Genomic DNA, 17,674 nt, shown 5'->3' with positions numbered 1-17,674 from the left:
TGTTTTATTGTGTGCCGTTTGGTTTTAATTTTTGTGAACTGCCCAGAGAGCCCCGGCTATTGGGCGGTATAGAAATAAATAAATAAATACCCATTGCTTCCCAGCAAAGACGGTTTTCTCCGTAGCACTATCTTTTCTAAAGTAACTTTTCTACACATACACACACACGCGTGTGCTAGATTTTTACTCTCTCTTTTTCCACCTTCTTCATGAGAGAGCACTCAAAATTCACTCACTGTCTGGAATGGTACAGTCCATTTTACCATTTCATTCTTCTGCTTGTCTCTCTCCCTCCCATTATATCCAATTAACAGCTTGGTCCTATGTATAAGATTAGATGTATTGAAACAAAGGACAAGGATGGAGCACTTCTCCCACCATAAACTGACCTATACACAATGTTCAACATCTAAGGCCTTCCTCCAGGTGCCTCCTCCAAGGGAGGCTTGGAAGGCAGCAACAAGGGAGAGGGAGTTCTAGGTGGTGCCCCCCCCAATTCTGGAGTGATCTCCCCGACAAGGCTCATCTAGTGCCAACATTATTATCTTTTCGGCACCAGATTAAAACTGTCCTCCTCGCAGGCATTTGGCATCATATAATCAGGTTTTAATCAGGTCTTGGATGGTCTTTGCTTGATTGTTTAAAAATGGTTTTTGAATATAGGTTCTCTGTGTGTGTGCTCTCTGTCTATATGTTTTTATGTAAATGATTTTGCACTTTGTATAACACATTTTTAATGGTTTTTAATCTCTGTAAACTGTCGGAGCTTCAGCTATGGGGCAGTATAGAAATATAATAAATGAAATGAATGAAATGGATGCCCATTGGAAACAATGGGAGCTGTCCGAAGGTCCTTAGGGAACAATGGGAGTTGCGGCTGACAATTGACATGACTGGGCTCCATTGAAATCAATGCAAGCTTGACATAAGCTACAAATAAAGAAACTGGGAGAAGGAGATACCTTACTGGTTGCAGTAATGATCCAGAGAAGCTATATAAAGGCTTGTGCCCTCCCTTCCAACCTGCTTCCAAATGTTTGATTCTGTGTAATAAGGAGTGCCTGTGGATCAGTTTGGATGATGCCCCAATAACGGGTCAAGCAAACAATTTGCTTGCCTGAGTAGTGTAACATGAGAAAAGTAAAGTCAAAGAGAGTTGTGACGGTTGTGGAACAGGAGCCTTAATGCAGAAATGGCTTGCCTTAGGGATCCTGTTTTGTGGGGTGGTATCTCCATAGCAGCTGTAATGTGTATTCTGGCACCTTTCTTAGTGAAATACATGAAGCAGTGACCAGGAAAGGAAGGACTATGCATCCTTCTCCATTGACACCTTTTGTACTTTCATACTTGTGTCCAAGTACAAATGTACAGTAAGAATTGGCCTTCAGTGTCCGCTTTGGCCACTGACCTGTGGAGTTTTGCATTGTTCGTTGCTTGCATTTTAGCTTTCCACCAGCAGGAGGAATCTACTGCAGAAAAAAATAAAATCCTAGAAGGGAAAATTTAAAATGTAGAGTTTTTCCTATAGCTCCTTATCAGTCTTTAGTGAAGAGAGGTGAGAAAAAAGAATAAAGTCACGAGGGAGCCCATGGACTCTAGAAGCCGAGTAGACTTCAAAGCTCCCTCCTTAGGAACCCCATCAGCTTTCAGTTTCTGGAACAGTTGTCTACAGGAGAGTGGCTGAAGTTCTGCCTCAGAAAGCCAAGGGTTTTACCCCTGACTGAAGAGGAAGGAGGGCTGGCTCCAAATGTGAGACAAACTACTGTATGGGGCCCACCGCCTTCTACCTCACTGGATCATGGCAATGCTTTGAACCAGGCCAATTTGTAGTATGTGTAGAGCGTGCGGCCTGTTTTACACAAGCCTCCCCCTTCCCCAGCCCTTGAAAATAATACTTGGGCCCTCTCTGGACCCCAACAGTTTACTGAGAATGCTGCATGTAGGTACCAGACCAGAGAGAAAGGTGTGGTGTGGAGGGGAGAGTATTTTTAAATGGCTCTAACTAGGTGAGCTCTCAAACCAGCTTCTCACTTTCCTACACCAGCTCCAGACTGGTATAGGTGAGGGGCCCAAAGTGGGCCCCACACAGCGGATCAGGCTTGGTTTGGATCCAGCAGATTCAAAACCAGGTCTTCCCTCTTCCGGAACAGCTTATTTAGGGGCTTTCTGCCTGCTATGGCCGGTGAAGGAACCCCTAGTGCTGGCTTCCTGCCTCCATGGGTGCCTCTGCCATAGCGAGGCCCCCCAGTGCAAATGCTTGTCCACTGGCAGAGCCCAAGTGAGGGCAACCTCCCCAACATCCTATTACTCTCAGTGTGTGTGCACGTGGGCATGTGAGTTTAGGATTGCTTTCTTAGCTTTTTAATTTTTTTTAATCAACATCTACATTTATTTTAGACGTCGTTCTTGTTTTGCTTAAAGTTTATTTACGGTAACCTGCCTTGGAAAAACTACCTGTCTTGAAAGCGGGCATAAAAGTGTCAAAAATAAATAAAAGTAAAATAGTGTTGCATTCCAAAATAAAAAAACACTTTCCAGCACCACTGTATGCTAAAAGCTGTCTTAGTGTGCGGGCAAGCTGTTTGCAATTTCCCATGAATTGCTATTCAGTCAGGATTTCACCTTGAGAAACTTGACACCATTGTTCTCATTCTTTCCTTTGCCTTTGGAGCTGACGGTAAATTTGAATTCGCCTGTGGATCATTAAGAGGCTTTCAGACTGAAAGGACACTGCAAATCCCACCTTTTCTACTTGAGATAAGAAATTTAGTGCAATAGAAATGTAACTCTCATTTTTCATTGTAGAGACCATGGAGAAAATCCAAGCCTTTAAGGAGTCACCTACCATTGCTGTAAAGCTATTTCTAGAATCCATTCTAGAACTTACAGCGAAGGGATGGTTCCGTGGATTTTTGGATGCCTTGAATGCAGCAGGTTTGAGTGTGCTCCAAAATTTAATAGCTTTATTGTGTGTGATGCATTTCTTTAAGCGTTTAACCCTTCTGTGTCTGAGACTGAAAGCAAACAAACAGCCACCACTTTGCTAAACCACTGTGGGATTATGCATAAAGGTAGCACCTAGGGTATTTCTACACCAGCCTAAAATCCTGCATTTAAAATGGGGTGTTCTGCTTCCATTTTAAATGTGGGAGCACTACTGACTCCCTTTACATGTGCTCCCCCCCCCCCGTATCTGAGTCTTCCATTCTCTTTCATTGATCTCACTCCTTTTCTTGCCGCTTTAACTCTTTTCCCAGAGGAAACTGAAGCAGAACACAATGGGGTAATTTGATAGCTCATGATCTGCAATCTATTTAAAAACGGAACAAAGGGCATGTAGTGGAGGAGGGTCATGGCAGGGTCATGGCATCATGTAAAGAGCCTGCAAACTTCCATGAAGGAGCAATCTCAATCGCAGGATATAGTGACGAAGCCCCTAGTCAGCTGAGGTTAAAGATGCTTCCATATGGAGGGTTCCTAGAGTTACCAGTGGGAAGGCATTTTGCAGCTATTCTATCTTTTCTTTCTTAATGGATTATCTGCTGCAAGAGAAAAGACGGAAAAAGCCGTGGGAAACACGGGAGGGTTACAAGTGGAAGACATCATTATCTGAACGTCCCATAACATTTTATGGCAATGGCACTATAAAAGCCTCATCTGGAAGCACCCTACGAGAAAGTGAGGAATGGTTACAAAATGGAATTCAACAAAACAAGAAACATTTCAAATGGCAATAAGCTGTTCATCTGAGGATATTCAGTTCAAATCTCCTATTAAAAAAACATAGATTCTTCCCAAAGCCTCTGCACGTAGGCAGAGTCTTCTCTCTCCCCTGAAAACTTCTAAGAAGCAATTGGAAAAGGAGAGCTCTAGTTCGCTTAAAGCAGCCGCTGCTGGGACATGAAAGAAGAGAAGCTGGATATTGCTGGGACAACAAGCGATGTGTGGAGTCTGGGCAGCTCTTCTTGCCAAGAGCACCAAGCAAGGTGTTTGGTACTGTCCACTGTGGAAGGGAGGGTGGTCCTTCGTTCCAGAGATGTGATGGGCCTAATATGGTCTTGATTGCATGTGTTTCCTCCCTAGCAAGAGGGTAGTGTGTGAACTGAACCTGAGAACCAGGGTTTAACTATCCAGAGGAGGTGGAGATTAAACCTGGGATTTTAAGGTTCCAAGTTTATACTCTACTACTGATTTAATCTAGCGGCCTGAATGTTCTTGAAGCATAAGAGAGAGGCTGTAGTTGAGTGGTAGAGTCCATGTCCCAGGGACAATTGCCAATTAAAATTCTTACACGGATATTTCTAACACAGTGCAAAGTTGTGTGTGCTGAAATAGCTGTTGCTCTTTGTCGTTTCTGTTTCTTCCATTGCAATTCACTTTGTTCTTGCTGCTTGTTTCCTGTATTTTTTATTTTATTATTAAATTTATTAATCGCCCATCTGGCTGGTCACCCAGCCACTCTGTAGAACTGCTTGTGGTGCTGTGCTGAATGTGATCTAACAATGTAATTAAAAGTTTCTCTAGCATACCAAAAATGAATTGTACATGTATTTTAGCATTACAAAATAATAATAATAATAATAATAATAATAATAATAATAATAATAATAATAATAAGTGTTTTTCTCCCAGCCCTGTGTTAGCAGATGACTTGACTTGGCGGGAGTGCAGACTTTGCACCCCCTATCCCTCAACATTGGCAGCCAAGGATAGGAGGGCTATAAAGGTGGTAGGGTCTGACAGTGGGCAAGGGAGACTACTCATCAGCCCTTGATCAGGTACAGGAGGGTGAGGCTTGACGTTAAGGTTTGCTGGTGGTGTACACTTCTCTAAGCAACTTGGGACCAGGATATCTGAGAGAGCCCCATCTTCCTTACCAGCCTGCCTGGTTGCTGAAGTCATCGGATGAGGCCCTTTGGGTCTTTCCACGTGGACCTGCAGTCCATCTGGAGTCTGCTCAGAGTAGAGCCTTTAGGGTATTAAAAAGGTAAAGGTGTCCCCAACCAGTCGAGTCCGACTCTAGGGTGCGGTGCTCATCCCCGTTTCTAAGCCGAAGAGCCAGCGCTGTCCGAAGACGCTTCTGTGGCCATGTGGCTGGCATGACTGAACACCGAGGTGCACGGAACGCGGTTACCTTTCCCGCCAAGGCGGTGCCTATTTATCTACTTGCGATTTCTTGCTTTCAAACTGCTAGGTTGGCAGGAGCTGGGACTGAAGACGGGAGCTCACTCCGTCAGGCAGCACTCGGGTCTTGAACTGCTGACCTTCCAGTCTGCAGTTCAGCGTCTTAACCACTAAGCCACCGCGGCCCCTCTTTAAGGAACTCCCTGCGTGTTGATGGTGGGCAGGCACCAACATTTCCTCTTTGGCACCTGCTGAAGACATTTGTGTTAAACAAGTCTTTCCTGACTAACCAGCGAGGGTTTTATTGGGGCAATCTGACTTTAAAGTTTTTAACTCTGTATTTAGATTATTATTTTTCTCCCCTTTTTATTGTTCACTGCTTCACAGAAAGTTTCTGAAACAAATTGAGCCATCTTTGTGGAACATTGATCCTGACCAAGTACTTCCCTACATGAAGGACTGTTTCATAGACCAGGAGTGCCAAGAAATTCAGCAGGCATTACGTATGTCCCAAGCTGCTAATATACATGTTTCTCCCAAGCCAAATGAGAAGCATGACGAAACCTTGAACAAAACCAGAGAAATGCAGATTGTTCTTTTTAGATTAATAGAAGGGAATTAAAATGTTTAAAGCAACGATGGGGTTAATCTGCAAAGGAGATCTCCTGCCCACAGTGACTGTGTTTCTTTTGGTTAAAGTCAATCAGTTTAGTTACAGTTGTCGGGGTTTTGAACCAAAAATAGCCTCAAAGCATTAGTGTTTCACTATGAAGAATGTTTCTCTCTCTCTTTCTCTTTCTCTCTCTCATGCTCATAATTTTGGCTTGTGGTTTGACTTGCAGGCTAAAGCAAACAGTGGCCAAGGAGGAGGTGCGGTGAAACTCTTAGAATGCCTTTGTAGGTCAGATAAGGAAAACTGGCCTAAAACTTTCCAGCTGGCACTGGAGCAGGCCGAATATTACAATGAAAGCAAACTGTGGGACTTGAAAGGAGGTACTGTCGCACCTTTGTTTCACTTTCTGCACCATTACTTCGGGAGTTTAAAGAAGACATACAGTAGCCTTCCTTCATGGTGTCCTCCAGATGTGTTGGGCTATGACTCCCATCATCCCTGGCCATGAACTTGGCAGGGGCTCCAGCATAGCCTCAGACATCTTGTACTTTGTAGCCTTGAGAGTTGGGGATTGCTCAGGGCTTTGAAAACTCCTGGTGTATGCCACTGATCTCTCTCTGCCCAATCTACTCCATGAAGATTAGGACTTCTGCTTCAGAAGTTGGCAGACGTTTTTGCACCTGAGGTGGAAAAGCCAAATAATTTATTCCTCCGCTGTGGCAGACTGGGAACTGAGCAAGAAATGGGAGCCACACTCTGGGGTATGCGCAGAGGGGGGATAGATGTGAAAGCTTTGCTCAGCTTTAGAATGTTCTGAATGACTGTTCTGCACAGGCACATGACTATTTGTGTGAGTTCACAGATGACACTTGAAGAATTACAGTTCCAGGTAAGCAACTTGTCCTTACTGATGCTAGTGGAATACCCAAATTCTTTACCAGATTACCAGTTTTGTACTACTGTTTTATCATAAATTGATGATGGGGTGACAGGAATCCTATTTGAGGGTGCTTATATAGTAGACTTGCTGTGTGAAACAAATATTTTTGCCCCACTGTGCCAAACAATAATGGAAAGTATAATGCAAATACGAAATACGCTTCTTTATATTGTATTTAGATAATGATGATGGCACAAATGTTGACATGACAGAAGAGGATGAGGACAGCAGTGTCATTGACATACGGTTACAATATTCTGAAGAAGCAGAATCTGATAATCTCAGTGAAAGTCCGTGTTCACCTCCAAGTAAGACTAATGTTAGCATTAGCATTCTGTATTCTAATAAACTTTAAAAAGCGGTCTGAACAAAAAGTGATGTCCAACCCATGGGTTGGGGGCATCAAGGATTTTCTAGTATCCTAAGGATGGATCACTAAGCTCAGGGTTTTCCAGTGTTTGTGCCTCGGTTTATAGTGCCACGTTTATACATGGTTGAAAGTGGCTGGGGATGGGGAGACAGAACTGCAGCTGCCTGGCCTTCATGCAAAACTACAAACCCGACAGAAAGTACGTGGAAGGGTCAAATCAGCAGACGTGGGGTTAGATCCAGACTCAGTCATTCTTAGAGTAGACCTATTTTAATCAATGGGTTTTTAGTTAGACACGACTAACTTAAATCTCATTGGTTTCGCTGGGCCTACTCGAAGTATGATTACATCTGGATCCAACCCAGTGAATCTAATTAGGTCCTGAGTGAATTGCTGGAGTGCAAGTTGGCTGTGTATGTGTCGGGGGCAGGGGGGGAAGAGAGGGATTTTCCAAAAGAGTTGTATTGACTTGTCCAGAGTTCAAGGCAGTAGGCTCAGGTCAGTAGTCAAGGTGATCTATTAGGCTCACAGTCTAATCCTATGGCTATTTACACACACATAAATCCCACTGAAATTCAGCAGTGCTTACATTGTAAGAAGTGTGTATAGAATTGCAGCCTTAGGCTGTGAATGACATGTGGTTCCCAAACTAAGTGAAATTCTCATGGGATAGATCTATATTACAAATGGTTTTAACAGTCATTCCCTTACCCTAGGGCAGCCTTCCCCCAACCTGCTTTCCATGTGTTTTTGTTTATTTATTTAGAAATTTATATCTTCTTTTTTTACAATGACAAATAAAGTCAGGTAATAAATAAATAACACTGTAACATCCCACATGCCAGGGGCCATAGGATACTGTGGACATTTCCCTCCACCAGTGGAGAGCGAAGTCTGCCTGCGGTGGTCCTCCCTGGATGCTGACAGAGCTTTCCCCTGGAGTACCTCCCAGGTGCAGCCAGAAATGGGGCATGTTGATGGTGGCTGAAGATCTGCAGGATCCAAGGCCCCCTCGTTCCCCTGAACCTCCTGCCCCAAACAGAGCCAGAAACTAAACCAGCCCAGGAGCTGATGTAAATTCCCTCCCATTGGAGACAATTGGAAGTGATAAAAAGGGGGAGAAAAAATGGCCCATTCTGCCCTGGCCAGCACAAGCTAGATTAGGAGGTGGTAGTTCCTCCTCCATGTCCCTCCCCACCTTCCACTTTAGGATTGCTCTGTTAAAGGCCTAGCAGACCCACATAGTAAAACTGTACTTATCAGAGCCAGGTACCAAGTAGAGGGCATTTTGACAATGCCCTCTATATTTGTGCCAGTTCTCTTCTCCAGTTGCTAGGCTCTTACTTCAAGTGGGATCGACTTCTTTTTTATTGGAGACTTCCTCAAATCAAATAAACGACCTACAGTGATACCAAAGATTCTTCCCATCTGAGGTTTTGTTAACACCTTCAGTCCTGTGCTGCCAAGGCTCATTTGAATTATTTGTTGCTGTTGTTGTGTGTGTATGTGTTGCCCTTAAAAGGCCAAAAAACAAATACAATGTAACAAATAAATACTAATTTCTGGGGAAATATGGCATTTGTAGCAATAATTGAGCATGAACCTCTGTTTTATGTCATGGATTCCGTGGAGTAGGGTGGTCAGAGGCAAATGAGAATCAAGCTTCAATCCTATATACACATACCTGGGGAGTATGTCCTGTTGAACTCTGAGGGACTTCTGAGTAGACATGCATAGGATTGTACTGCAAGGCTTCTGTACCTTGAAGATTTGTGTAGAACAGGGAATTTCAGACAGTGCAGCTTGCCATAGAGGGGTGAGTGAGAACACAGATCTGCAGGGAATGCTTATCAAATTTGCAGATGACACAAAATTGGGCAGGATAGCTAACACCTTGGAAGACAGAAACAAAATTCGAAGTGATGTTGATAGACTGGAGCGCCTGGCAGAAAACTACAGAATGAAATTTAATAGGGATAAATGCCAAGTTCTGCACCTAGGAAAAAGAAACCAAATGCACAGTTACAAGATGGGGGATACGTAGCTCAACAACACTACAAGCGAGAAGGATCTTGGAATTGTTGTAGATCACAAGCTGAATATGAGCCAACAATGTGATATTGCTGCAAAAAAAGCAAATGCTCTTTTGGGCTGCATTAATAGAAGTATAGCTTCCAAATCCCGTGAAGTACTAGTTCCCCTCTACTCAGCACTGGTTAGGCCTCATCTTGAATACTGTGTCCAGTTCTGGGCACCACACTTTAAGAAGGATGCAGACAAACTGGAGAGGGTTCAGAGGAGGGCAACAAAGATGATCAGGGGACTGGAAACAAAGCCCTATGAGGAGATTGAATGAATTGGGCATGCTAAGCCTTGAAAAGAGAAGACTGAGGGGAGATATGATAGCGCTCTTCAAGTACTTGAAAGGTTGTCCCAGAGAGGAAGGCCAGGATCTCTTCTCGATCATCCCAGAGTGCAGGACACAGAATAATGGGCTCAAGTTACAGGAAGCCAGATTCCAGCTGAACATCAGGAAAAACTTCCTGACTGTTAGAGCAATGCGACAATGGAACCAATTACTTAGGGAGGTAGTGGGCTCTCCCACACTGGAGGCATTCAAGACGAGGCTGGACAGCCATCTGTCAGGGATGCTTTGACTTGGATTCCTGCATTGAGCAGGGGGGTGGACTCGATGGTCTTATAGGCCCCTTCCAACCCTACTATTCTATGATTCTGTCACATTTCTATATTAATGTCTGTGCAAAGGATCTGTGTGCATATGGCTAATGTCCTCTGGTTGAAATAAACGGTGCAGCTCTTGCAGCAGGGGATTACCATGCATGCATCTGAGTTCCCCAAACCAGAAACAATCAACGAATTGGAACTAATATGTTTGATGCTTGCACATCATTGGAGGGGCCCATAGCTCAATGGTAAAGCACATGTTTTGCATGAAAAAGGCCCAGGTTCAGCCCCTGTGATTTTCAGGTAAAGCTGGGAAAGATCCATGCCTGAGACCCTGTAGAGCCACTGTCAGTAGCTGTAGACAATACTAAGCTAGATGGACCTATGGATAAGGCAGCTTCCTATGTCACTATTTATAGTAGTTGGTAATTCATTTCAAACATTTTTGCAGCAGACTCTTCAAAATGCCTTTTGTCTGTTCATATTTCCAGATGCCTCTCAGCAATCCCTTTATATTCCGAAGGAGGCTAGAAGCTACCAGACTGAACTTGCCCAGCCTGCTATCAATGGCAAACATACCATAATTTGTGCCCCTACTGGTAAGATCATATTGTTTCTGAATTACGATGATACTTGGAACTGGGCTTTTAAAAACATGATGTGTGATGTTACAATTTATTTTAGTTTTTGATTAGAAGGGGCATAAGGAAGATTTCTTATCTGCGGAAAGCCATTGGGTTTTCTTTTTTTGTTCTTTCCAGGGCAGAGATCTGAATGGCTTGTTTATCTCCTAATCATGCCTTTCTGGGGAGGATCAATAGCCTGGAGAGTAGAGCATGTTTCACACGCACAAAGTCCCAGTTTCAATTCCTGGCATCTCCAGTAAAAAGGATCTTGGATAGCAGAGTTGGGACTCTCTGCCTTAGACCCTGGATAGCTGCTGCCAGTCAGTCATAGCAGACAGTCCTGGATTAGGGGGATCAGTGGTGTGCTACCGTATAAGGCAGCTTCGTGTGTGTTCATATCGCTCACGATTTCCTCTTTTGTAAAGTCTCACCTGTGCTTCATGTGCTGGTAGATTTGACAGAGGCAAAGCAAACATATTTTGCAGTGTCACCGTGAATGTTGCAAATAGTTCATCTATGTTATCCAAACATCTGCTTAAAATCAAACATATGTGTTGCTCCCAACCCCTTATTTTTAGAGTACTATTTTCATACTTCAGGGCAGGGGTGGGCAGAAGGCAGATCACCAGATGTTTTGGACTTCAGTTCCTTAAAGCCTCTGCAGCATGGTCAGTAGTCAGGAGTGCTGGGTGTTGTCATCCAAAATATCTGGCGGGCACCAGGTTGAGGAAGCCTGCTTTAGGATGTTCCACCTAAAGTTTCACTACATGTAGCACACACCATGATGCTGCCTTACAAGAATAAGGGATAGATCATGCCACCCAACATTGTGGAATGCCGTCTTCACCCATATCAGGCAGAGTGCCTGAAACTGACAGTGGCAGTACCTCAGATCAGTTTCCTATCTGTCTGAGATAAAATACAATACAAATAATAATAACTGGCATTTATATTCCGGTGTTCAAAGAGCTCTGCAAATGTCTATGTAATCCTTAAAACAGCCTTGAATGGTTGTTATCATCTTCATACTGCAGCTGGGAGAACTGAAGCTCAGAGATAGCGGCTTGCTGAAGAGTTTGGCTATGGCCAACTTGTAAGTTCATGACTTGAAGCTAGGGACTTCCCCACTCATAATTCAGAACCTTAGCCGTGAGGCTACTACAGGATCAGGTCCTCAAGTGGTACATGGAAAAACATCCATCTTATTGGTAGGCAGTATGCAAGACGCAGAAATATGCAGAAGCACTTTAATTCATTCTAGGAGAAGTATGAAACACTTCCAACCAGCCCTTCCTTCTGTATTCATCTTTACAGGATCTGGGAAGACTTTTGTGTCTGTGATGATATGTGACCATCACCTCCGTAACATGCCTGCCGGGCAGAGAGGGAAAGTGGTCTTCCTCGCTACTAAAGTCCCTGTATATGAACAACAGAAGAAAGTCTTCGAGGAGTATTTCAAAAGAAGCGAGTACGGTCTGAGTCCTCCCACATAGCTGTCGAGTTGCTTCCTTCATCCCCAATAATAGCAAGAATGTGCTTTTTAGTATTTACTTTAGGCAGCCCCTATGTAGAAAGATGCACTGAACTGTATTAACGCCGCATTCCAGTCCAAGCAGTACTTTGAAGTAAGCCCCTGGAAACTCAGCTGGACTTATAACAGGCATAGGACTGGGTTGCAAGCATCTAAATGATGATGCCTGAAAAATTACCCTATCATAAATTCTTAGTTTGTTTTCCAGGTATAATCAAAAGCTGCTTTTGAGCAGCAGAGTCCACTTTTTCAGTTATCCATTAAAATCACCTCAGTGCGTTTGTATGGGCTGGTTCACATGTGGAGGGCAGCTAGCAGGGGATAGGCCCCTCCTCTGCGGTTGGGAAGGCTGATCTTATCCTGGTCTTATTTCTGAAGGAGGAGGGGCCTTCTCCTCTCGACCCCAGATGTTGTAGGCTGACAAACTCCAGAAGAGTCCCATTTGCAATTGTCCAGAAAAAAACAATAACCTGACAAAGTAATGAACTGCAGGGAGGGTGGAATGGAGAGAGATTCCCTGCTCAGTCCCTTCTCCCTGGCACACAGGGTGGCCATCTAGAAAGCAAGATTATACTCCCTCACTGCACCATTTTCCTCCGCCCAGCAATGGCAGGCAGGTTAGCACATCCTGGGCCACCACCGCCACTCGTAAACACCCCAGCCAGCAGAATGCCTCCTCCTCCCACTGCAGCCAGTTGCTAGGCGTGTCGTACAGGTGGGGTCGCAGAGAATATGGCTGCCCAGCCATTCCAGAGACCTAATGCTAAAAAAGAGGATGCAGCAAGCACTCTCCCTCCTGGACTAATAAAAACCTATCACCAAAGCAGGCAAGAAATGCAGCAACCAGAACTCTCTTTTCTGTAGTATTTACAGATAAGAAACATGGTTAACCATGGCTCCTCCCATATGTGCCTGCCCAGACCTTAAGATCATCATCAGCGGCCCTTCTCCGTGAGCCCCTGCCAAAGGAAGTGAGGCGGGTGGCTACCAGGAGGAGGGCTTTTTCTGTTGTGGCACCCCGGCTCTGGAATGAGCTCCCTAGTGAGGTTCGCCTGGCGCCTACATTGTACTCCTTTCGGCGCCAGGTGAAGACCTTTTTATTTTCCCAGGCATTTTAGCTTTCTAAATTTTTTATCTTTGCTGTTTTAAATCTGTATTTTAAACTCCTGTACTGCTGTTAGGTTTTATTGTGGTTGTATTGTTATATTGTGGCTTTAATGTTCTATATATTTTAAATTGTTTTATTGTGTGTTGTTTGGTTTTAGTTTTTGTGAACCGCCCAGAGAGCTTCGGCTATTGGGCGGTATAGAAATGAAATGAAATAAATAAATAAATAAATAAATTAACCAACTGACATGGAAATATTGGCTCCTGAAGAGAATGCATGATTTTGAAATAATTACTCTGTTTTAAAACGTCAAAAGGGGTTTTGCTAAGCTAGAATCAACAGCCAGAACTCTCCCTCTTGGACAGGAAGGGAGAGCCCAGAGATGGCATGATGAATTTAAATTCTCCCCCAACTGCTGGATTTTATCAGGTGGACTGAAGCTCTTTTTGATCATGGACTGATCCAGTCTTGCCTCACTTTTTTTCTTAAGAATGAAAAGGGGTTTTGCTAAGCTAGAATCAACAGCCAACGTCTATCAAGCTAAGTATGAAAAAGATATGGCCAGGGAAATAACGCCAGAAGTATGGAAATGGTTATGGATCAACCTGTCTCAGCCAACATTAAGTATGCATCCTAAATAATGGTTTTATAAGTTGACTTGTAGCTCACCCCTTGTAGACTGAGAAAAAACCATGTTGGAGCAAACAATAAAGGGTGGCACTCTGGGGTGGCAAGTCATTTCCCATGTCTTTTGGTGCTGTTTAAAAATCAGAAGCTATTAGACTTTGATTTTAAATGAGATTTAAACAATGATGGAGTATGACATTCCTTTAGGCCCTCCGACGGTACTATTTGGTTTTGTTAGGGGCTTAATGGAGAAGTTGAAATGGTGATGCATCTGCTAACAGTAACCCACAAACTACCTCCCATAACTGGAAGAAAGGTGAATCACCGCCGCTTAGATACTTGCTGAACAGTATGATTAAGCTGATAAACCTGCTAAAGTTAGGGAAGGAAGAATAGCTTTATATAAAACCAGTTTATATAAAAATTGTGTTTGTTTGGAATAATAATGTTCAAGATATCATACATCCATACATACTGTTAGGGATGATTTAGTGGTACAATTTAAGATGTATTGCTTATGTAGTGGAGTATATACATTATTTATATTTTTTGAGGTTTTTTTGTTGATACATGGAATTATTAATTAAACAAATTTAATGGGATTAAAAAAACCAAAGTAAAAACAATTCTTGACCAGTATTTGAAAATATTTGACAGGCCAATTGACCAAATCCCTTTTTAACCAATCATGTACAATCCTAAAATCACCTGTGTTCTCACAGAATTTGCTGACTTAACTAACTGTGGTCCAGTTTAGATGTTTACTGGTTTGAACAGAGCTTTCCAGTAGTGGAGGAGTAGGTGCATCCATGACCATGTGGATAAGATCACCCATGACATTCAATTGCACAATTTCTCCCCTTCAAAATACTTATTCAGTCTGAATATTCCATACATCCCATTATTCCTTCTTCATAAATTATTTTTTACACTCTTGGGGGGCAATGCTATGCATGTTTAGATGGAAAAAAAAGTCCTACAAATCCCAGCATGCCCCAACCAGCTGGGGCATGCTGGGTGTTGTAGGACTTTTTAATGTCTAAACATGCATAGGACTGTACCCTTGGAGAGCCAAAATACTAAGAAAGAGAAAATGTGCACAAGAGAGAAGGAAAAGGATGCAGTGAGAACAAGTTCACAACACTTGCCTAATTTTGGAGAGTTTTTAATTTGTACTCACAGTTTTAGACTGATTGAATGTTCAAAGTGAGGTGCTAGTGCTATGAACAACGTCTCTCTTTTCCTTTCCAGTTATACCGTTGAAGGCATATGTGGGGAAATAGCTGCAAATTGCCCTGCAGCTATGATTATTGAGCAGAGTGATATCACTGTCATGACGCCTCAGATTCTTTTGAATTGTCTCAATGATGGAACACTCTCTTCCCTTTCACAGTTAACGCTGATGATTTTTGACGAGTGCCACAACACTATTGGGAATCACCCTTACAATGTATTAATGTCCAGGTACTTGGACCTTAAGTTTGAACAACCTGCCACACCATTACCTCAGGTGAGCCCTAGCTCTGTCATGGACAGGGTTGGGAATAGATACAGCCCACGAGTGTGCTGTGCATTTCCATTTAATGTGTGAGAGCAGCTGGGGGGCCCTTTGTGCACCTCCCAAGGTGAAAGTGTGTGCATGTGTATATGCTCCAGATGCCGGCAGTCCAAGTATATTGTAACCAGGCCTGAACCGAAAAATCTGGATAAGGGATTTTTAAATAGGGGTTGGGAACTCTGCACCAAGACAGTTCAGACTTGGCCTCAGAAAAAGCATAATTCTAACATAAATTGTGCACATGAAGCACATCTGTAGACTTACACCTGCTTTGATATTTGTATCATCACTGGGAGGGGCAAGGAGCTGTGGCACAAAGCACTCAAGCTGTGCCCTCAGAAACTGGGAAATCTTACTCAGCAATCCCTCTGCCTTCTGAGGTTTCAGCAGGGTTTGGCCAAATATTTTAAAATATATATATTTTTTCACTATTTTGGGGGTAAGAAATAAACAACAAATAATAACACAAGGAAGACAATAAGGGCTAGAAACTCTCTCCTTTTAAGAAGTGAAAGCTAAAATTCTAAAGAACCTGAGTTTTCTGAACTTGAAACCCATTCCTGTGGCTTTTCTAGTTTCCTGTGGAATCATGGCCTACATATACCTCTGATTATTTCTTTGTAAATAAAAGCTCTAAAGACTAAAAATGAAAAGTGAACATTCTAGGAGGGGACTTAGTATTTCTTTATGGGTGGAGGGCAAGTTCTCACGTGCTCTCTTGTGTGACAGTGGCCTTGATTTCACAGGGCTCTTCCAGCAAAAGGCATAATTTATGCTTTATAGGTGATATGCTCCCTTTCTGTCCTCCTTATTCTTACTTCTTATGTTATGGGTCTTTTCTTAATTCACGGGCAGCACTTTGTTTTAGTTTAAGCAGTATGCAAATAAATACATTCAATGTGTGCTCAGATTGTAGGATTGACAGCTTCTCTTGGAGTTGGCAGTGCCAAGAACTTGGGGGAGACCGTAGAGTACATCTGCAAGATTTGTGCCTCGCTCAATGCTGAGGTCATATCAACAGTGCGAGAGAACACAAAGGACCTGGAGGAAATTGTCTACAAACCCCAAAAATGTAAGTATGCATTCCAGTTGCTGTCTTTCTGAAGGAGGGAGCTTGCCGTCACTTTTGCTCATCTGCACTAGAACAGATGTACAGCCCTCCCCCGATGCCTGACCCACATAGAATCATAGAATAGTAGGGTTGGAAGGAGCCTATAAGAACATTGAGCCCAACCCCCTGCTCGATGCAGGAATCCAAGTCAAAGCATCCCTGAGAGTTGGATGTCCAGCCTCATCTTGAATGCCTCCACTATGGGAGAGCCCACCACCTCCCTAGGTAATTGGTTCCATTGTTACACTGCTCTAACAGTCAGGAAGTTTTTCCTGATGTTCAGCCGGAATCTGGCTTCCTGTAACTTGAGCCCGTTATTCCGTGTCCTGCACTTTGGGATGATCTGCACTATACATCTGTCTGCACTATAAATAAGAGTAGACACTTGTGGGGCAAGTCGTGATGGCGTGGGGTCATCCCCTGCCATGCACTTGTATTTCTAGTTGGGTTGTTCTCCACTCTCTCTTCATAACTTCAACTAACTCTACTACATTGTTGGGGGCGGGGGAGGCTGTTCCACTTCCTGCCACTTGTGGACTCACTTGATAAGAACTTAAGGGCCCTGATGATTGGACTAAAGGTCCACTAGTCTGGCATCCTGTTTCCAGCTATGTCTTGCCAGAGGTTTCCAGGAAGTCAATAATGTCTTTAGCAACTGAGGCAGCAGTATGGACCTGCCCCATGGATGTCATAAAACAACTTATCTGTGATAAAGGGTTCATAAACCAAGCTACCGTGTCATTGTTACAGTTGTCATTTGAGAAAGACACTGTCCTTCAAGCAGAGTGCCCATTTGACATGGGAAAGTGTCAGTGCAAAGGCAATTGAGATTGCATGTCATTTAACAGGAGCTCCTCGTGCTTTTTAAGGACTGCATCTTCTGTTGGCCTGAGGACCACTAATTGTTACTGATTATGAGGTTCCAGAACAACAACAACAATGATTATTTCTTTTCCTTTTTTACTACAGCAATTAGGCTTGTTAGGAAACGTCCCCAAAATTGCTTCGTGGATATTATTTTACACATGATGTCTGAAACTGAAGATCTGGCAAGAAAACTTTATGCTGTAGGTAAGACCATGGAGCAGGCTTGGTGATGCCATTCTTATGCTACATCTTTATAGTTTCTTTGTTGAGGTAGCCACTGTTCTTCCAAAGCACCGAGCAAGAGCAACTTCTCTCTAGTCCTTTAAATCTTAGTACCACCACCACCACCATGTTAACTACTTTTTCCTTTCTGCATCTTTTCTACTCACGTTTTCTGTTTAATGCTTACTTGGTCTTGATCTATTCTTCTGTCAATGTCTGGTCAAATGGAGCAGTAGGAGGAAATCAGTGTATAAGGCAAGACTGAAATGAAACCATGTCAAGTGTGCCTGGT

General features: G+C 43.3%; 1 protein-coding gene across 1 annotated transcript in view; it reads left to right on the top strand.

The window, feature by feature from the left end:
- LOC146352677 (antiviral innate immune response receptor RIG-I-like) overlaps positions 1 to 17,674 on the top strand; it is a 32,989-nt gene that overhangs the window by 5,688 nt on the left and 9,627 nt on the right. The window contains exons 5-12 of the mRNA XM_084829675.1: positions 5,451 to 5,627; positions 5,974 to 6,117; positions 6,857 to 6,985; positions 10,224 to 10,331; positions 11,673 to 11,826; positions 14,876 to 15,134; positions 16,092 to 16,254; positions 17,263 to 17,364. Coding sequence (XP_084685801.1) covers positions 5,451 to 5,627; positions 5,974 to 6,117; positions 6,857 to 6,985; positions 10,224 to 10,331; positions 11,673 to 11,826; positions 14,876 to 15,134; positions 16,092 to 16,254; positions 17,263 to 17,364 — 1,236 coding nt within the window. The remainder of the gene's footprint in view (positions 1 to 5,450; positions 5,628 to 5,973; positions 6,118 to 6,856; positions 6,986 to 10,223; positions 10,332 to 11,672; positions 11,827 to 14,875; positions 15,135 to 16,091; positions 16,255 to 17,262; positions 17,365 to 17,674) is intronic.

The sequence above is a fragment of the Heloderma suspectum genome, chromosome 2 (genome assembly GCF_057233095.1).
Source record: "Heloderma suspectum isolate Gila_16-S chromosome 2, 16-S_ref, whole genome shotgun sequence".
Classification (NCBI taxonomy): domain Eukaryota; kingdom Metazoa; phylum Chordata; class Lepidosauria; order Squamata; family Helodermatidae; genus Heloderma; species Heloderma suspectum.
The sequence above is the reverse complement of the archived record's forward strand: the minus strand, read 5'-3'. Positions and strand labels throughout refer to the sequence as shown.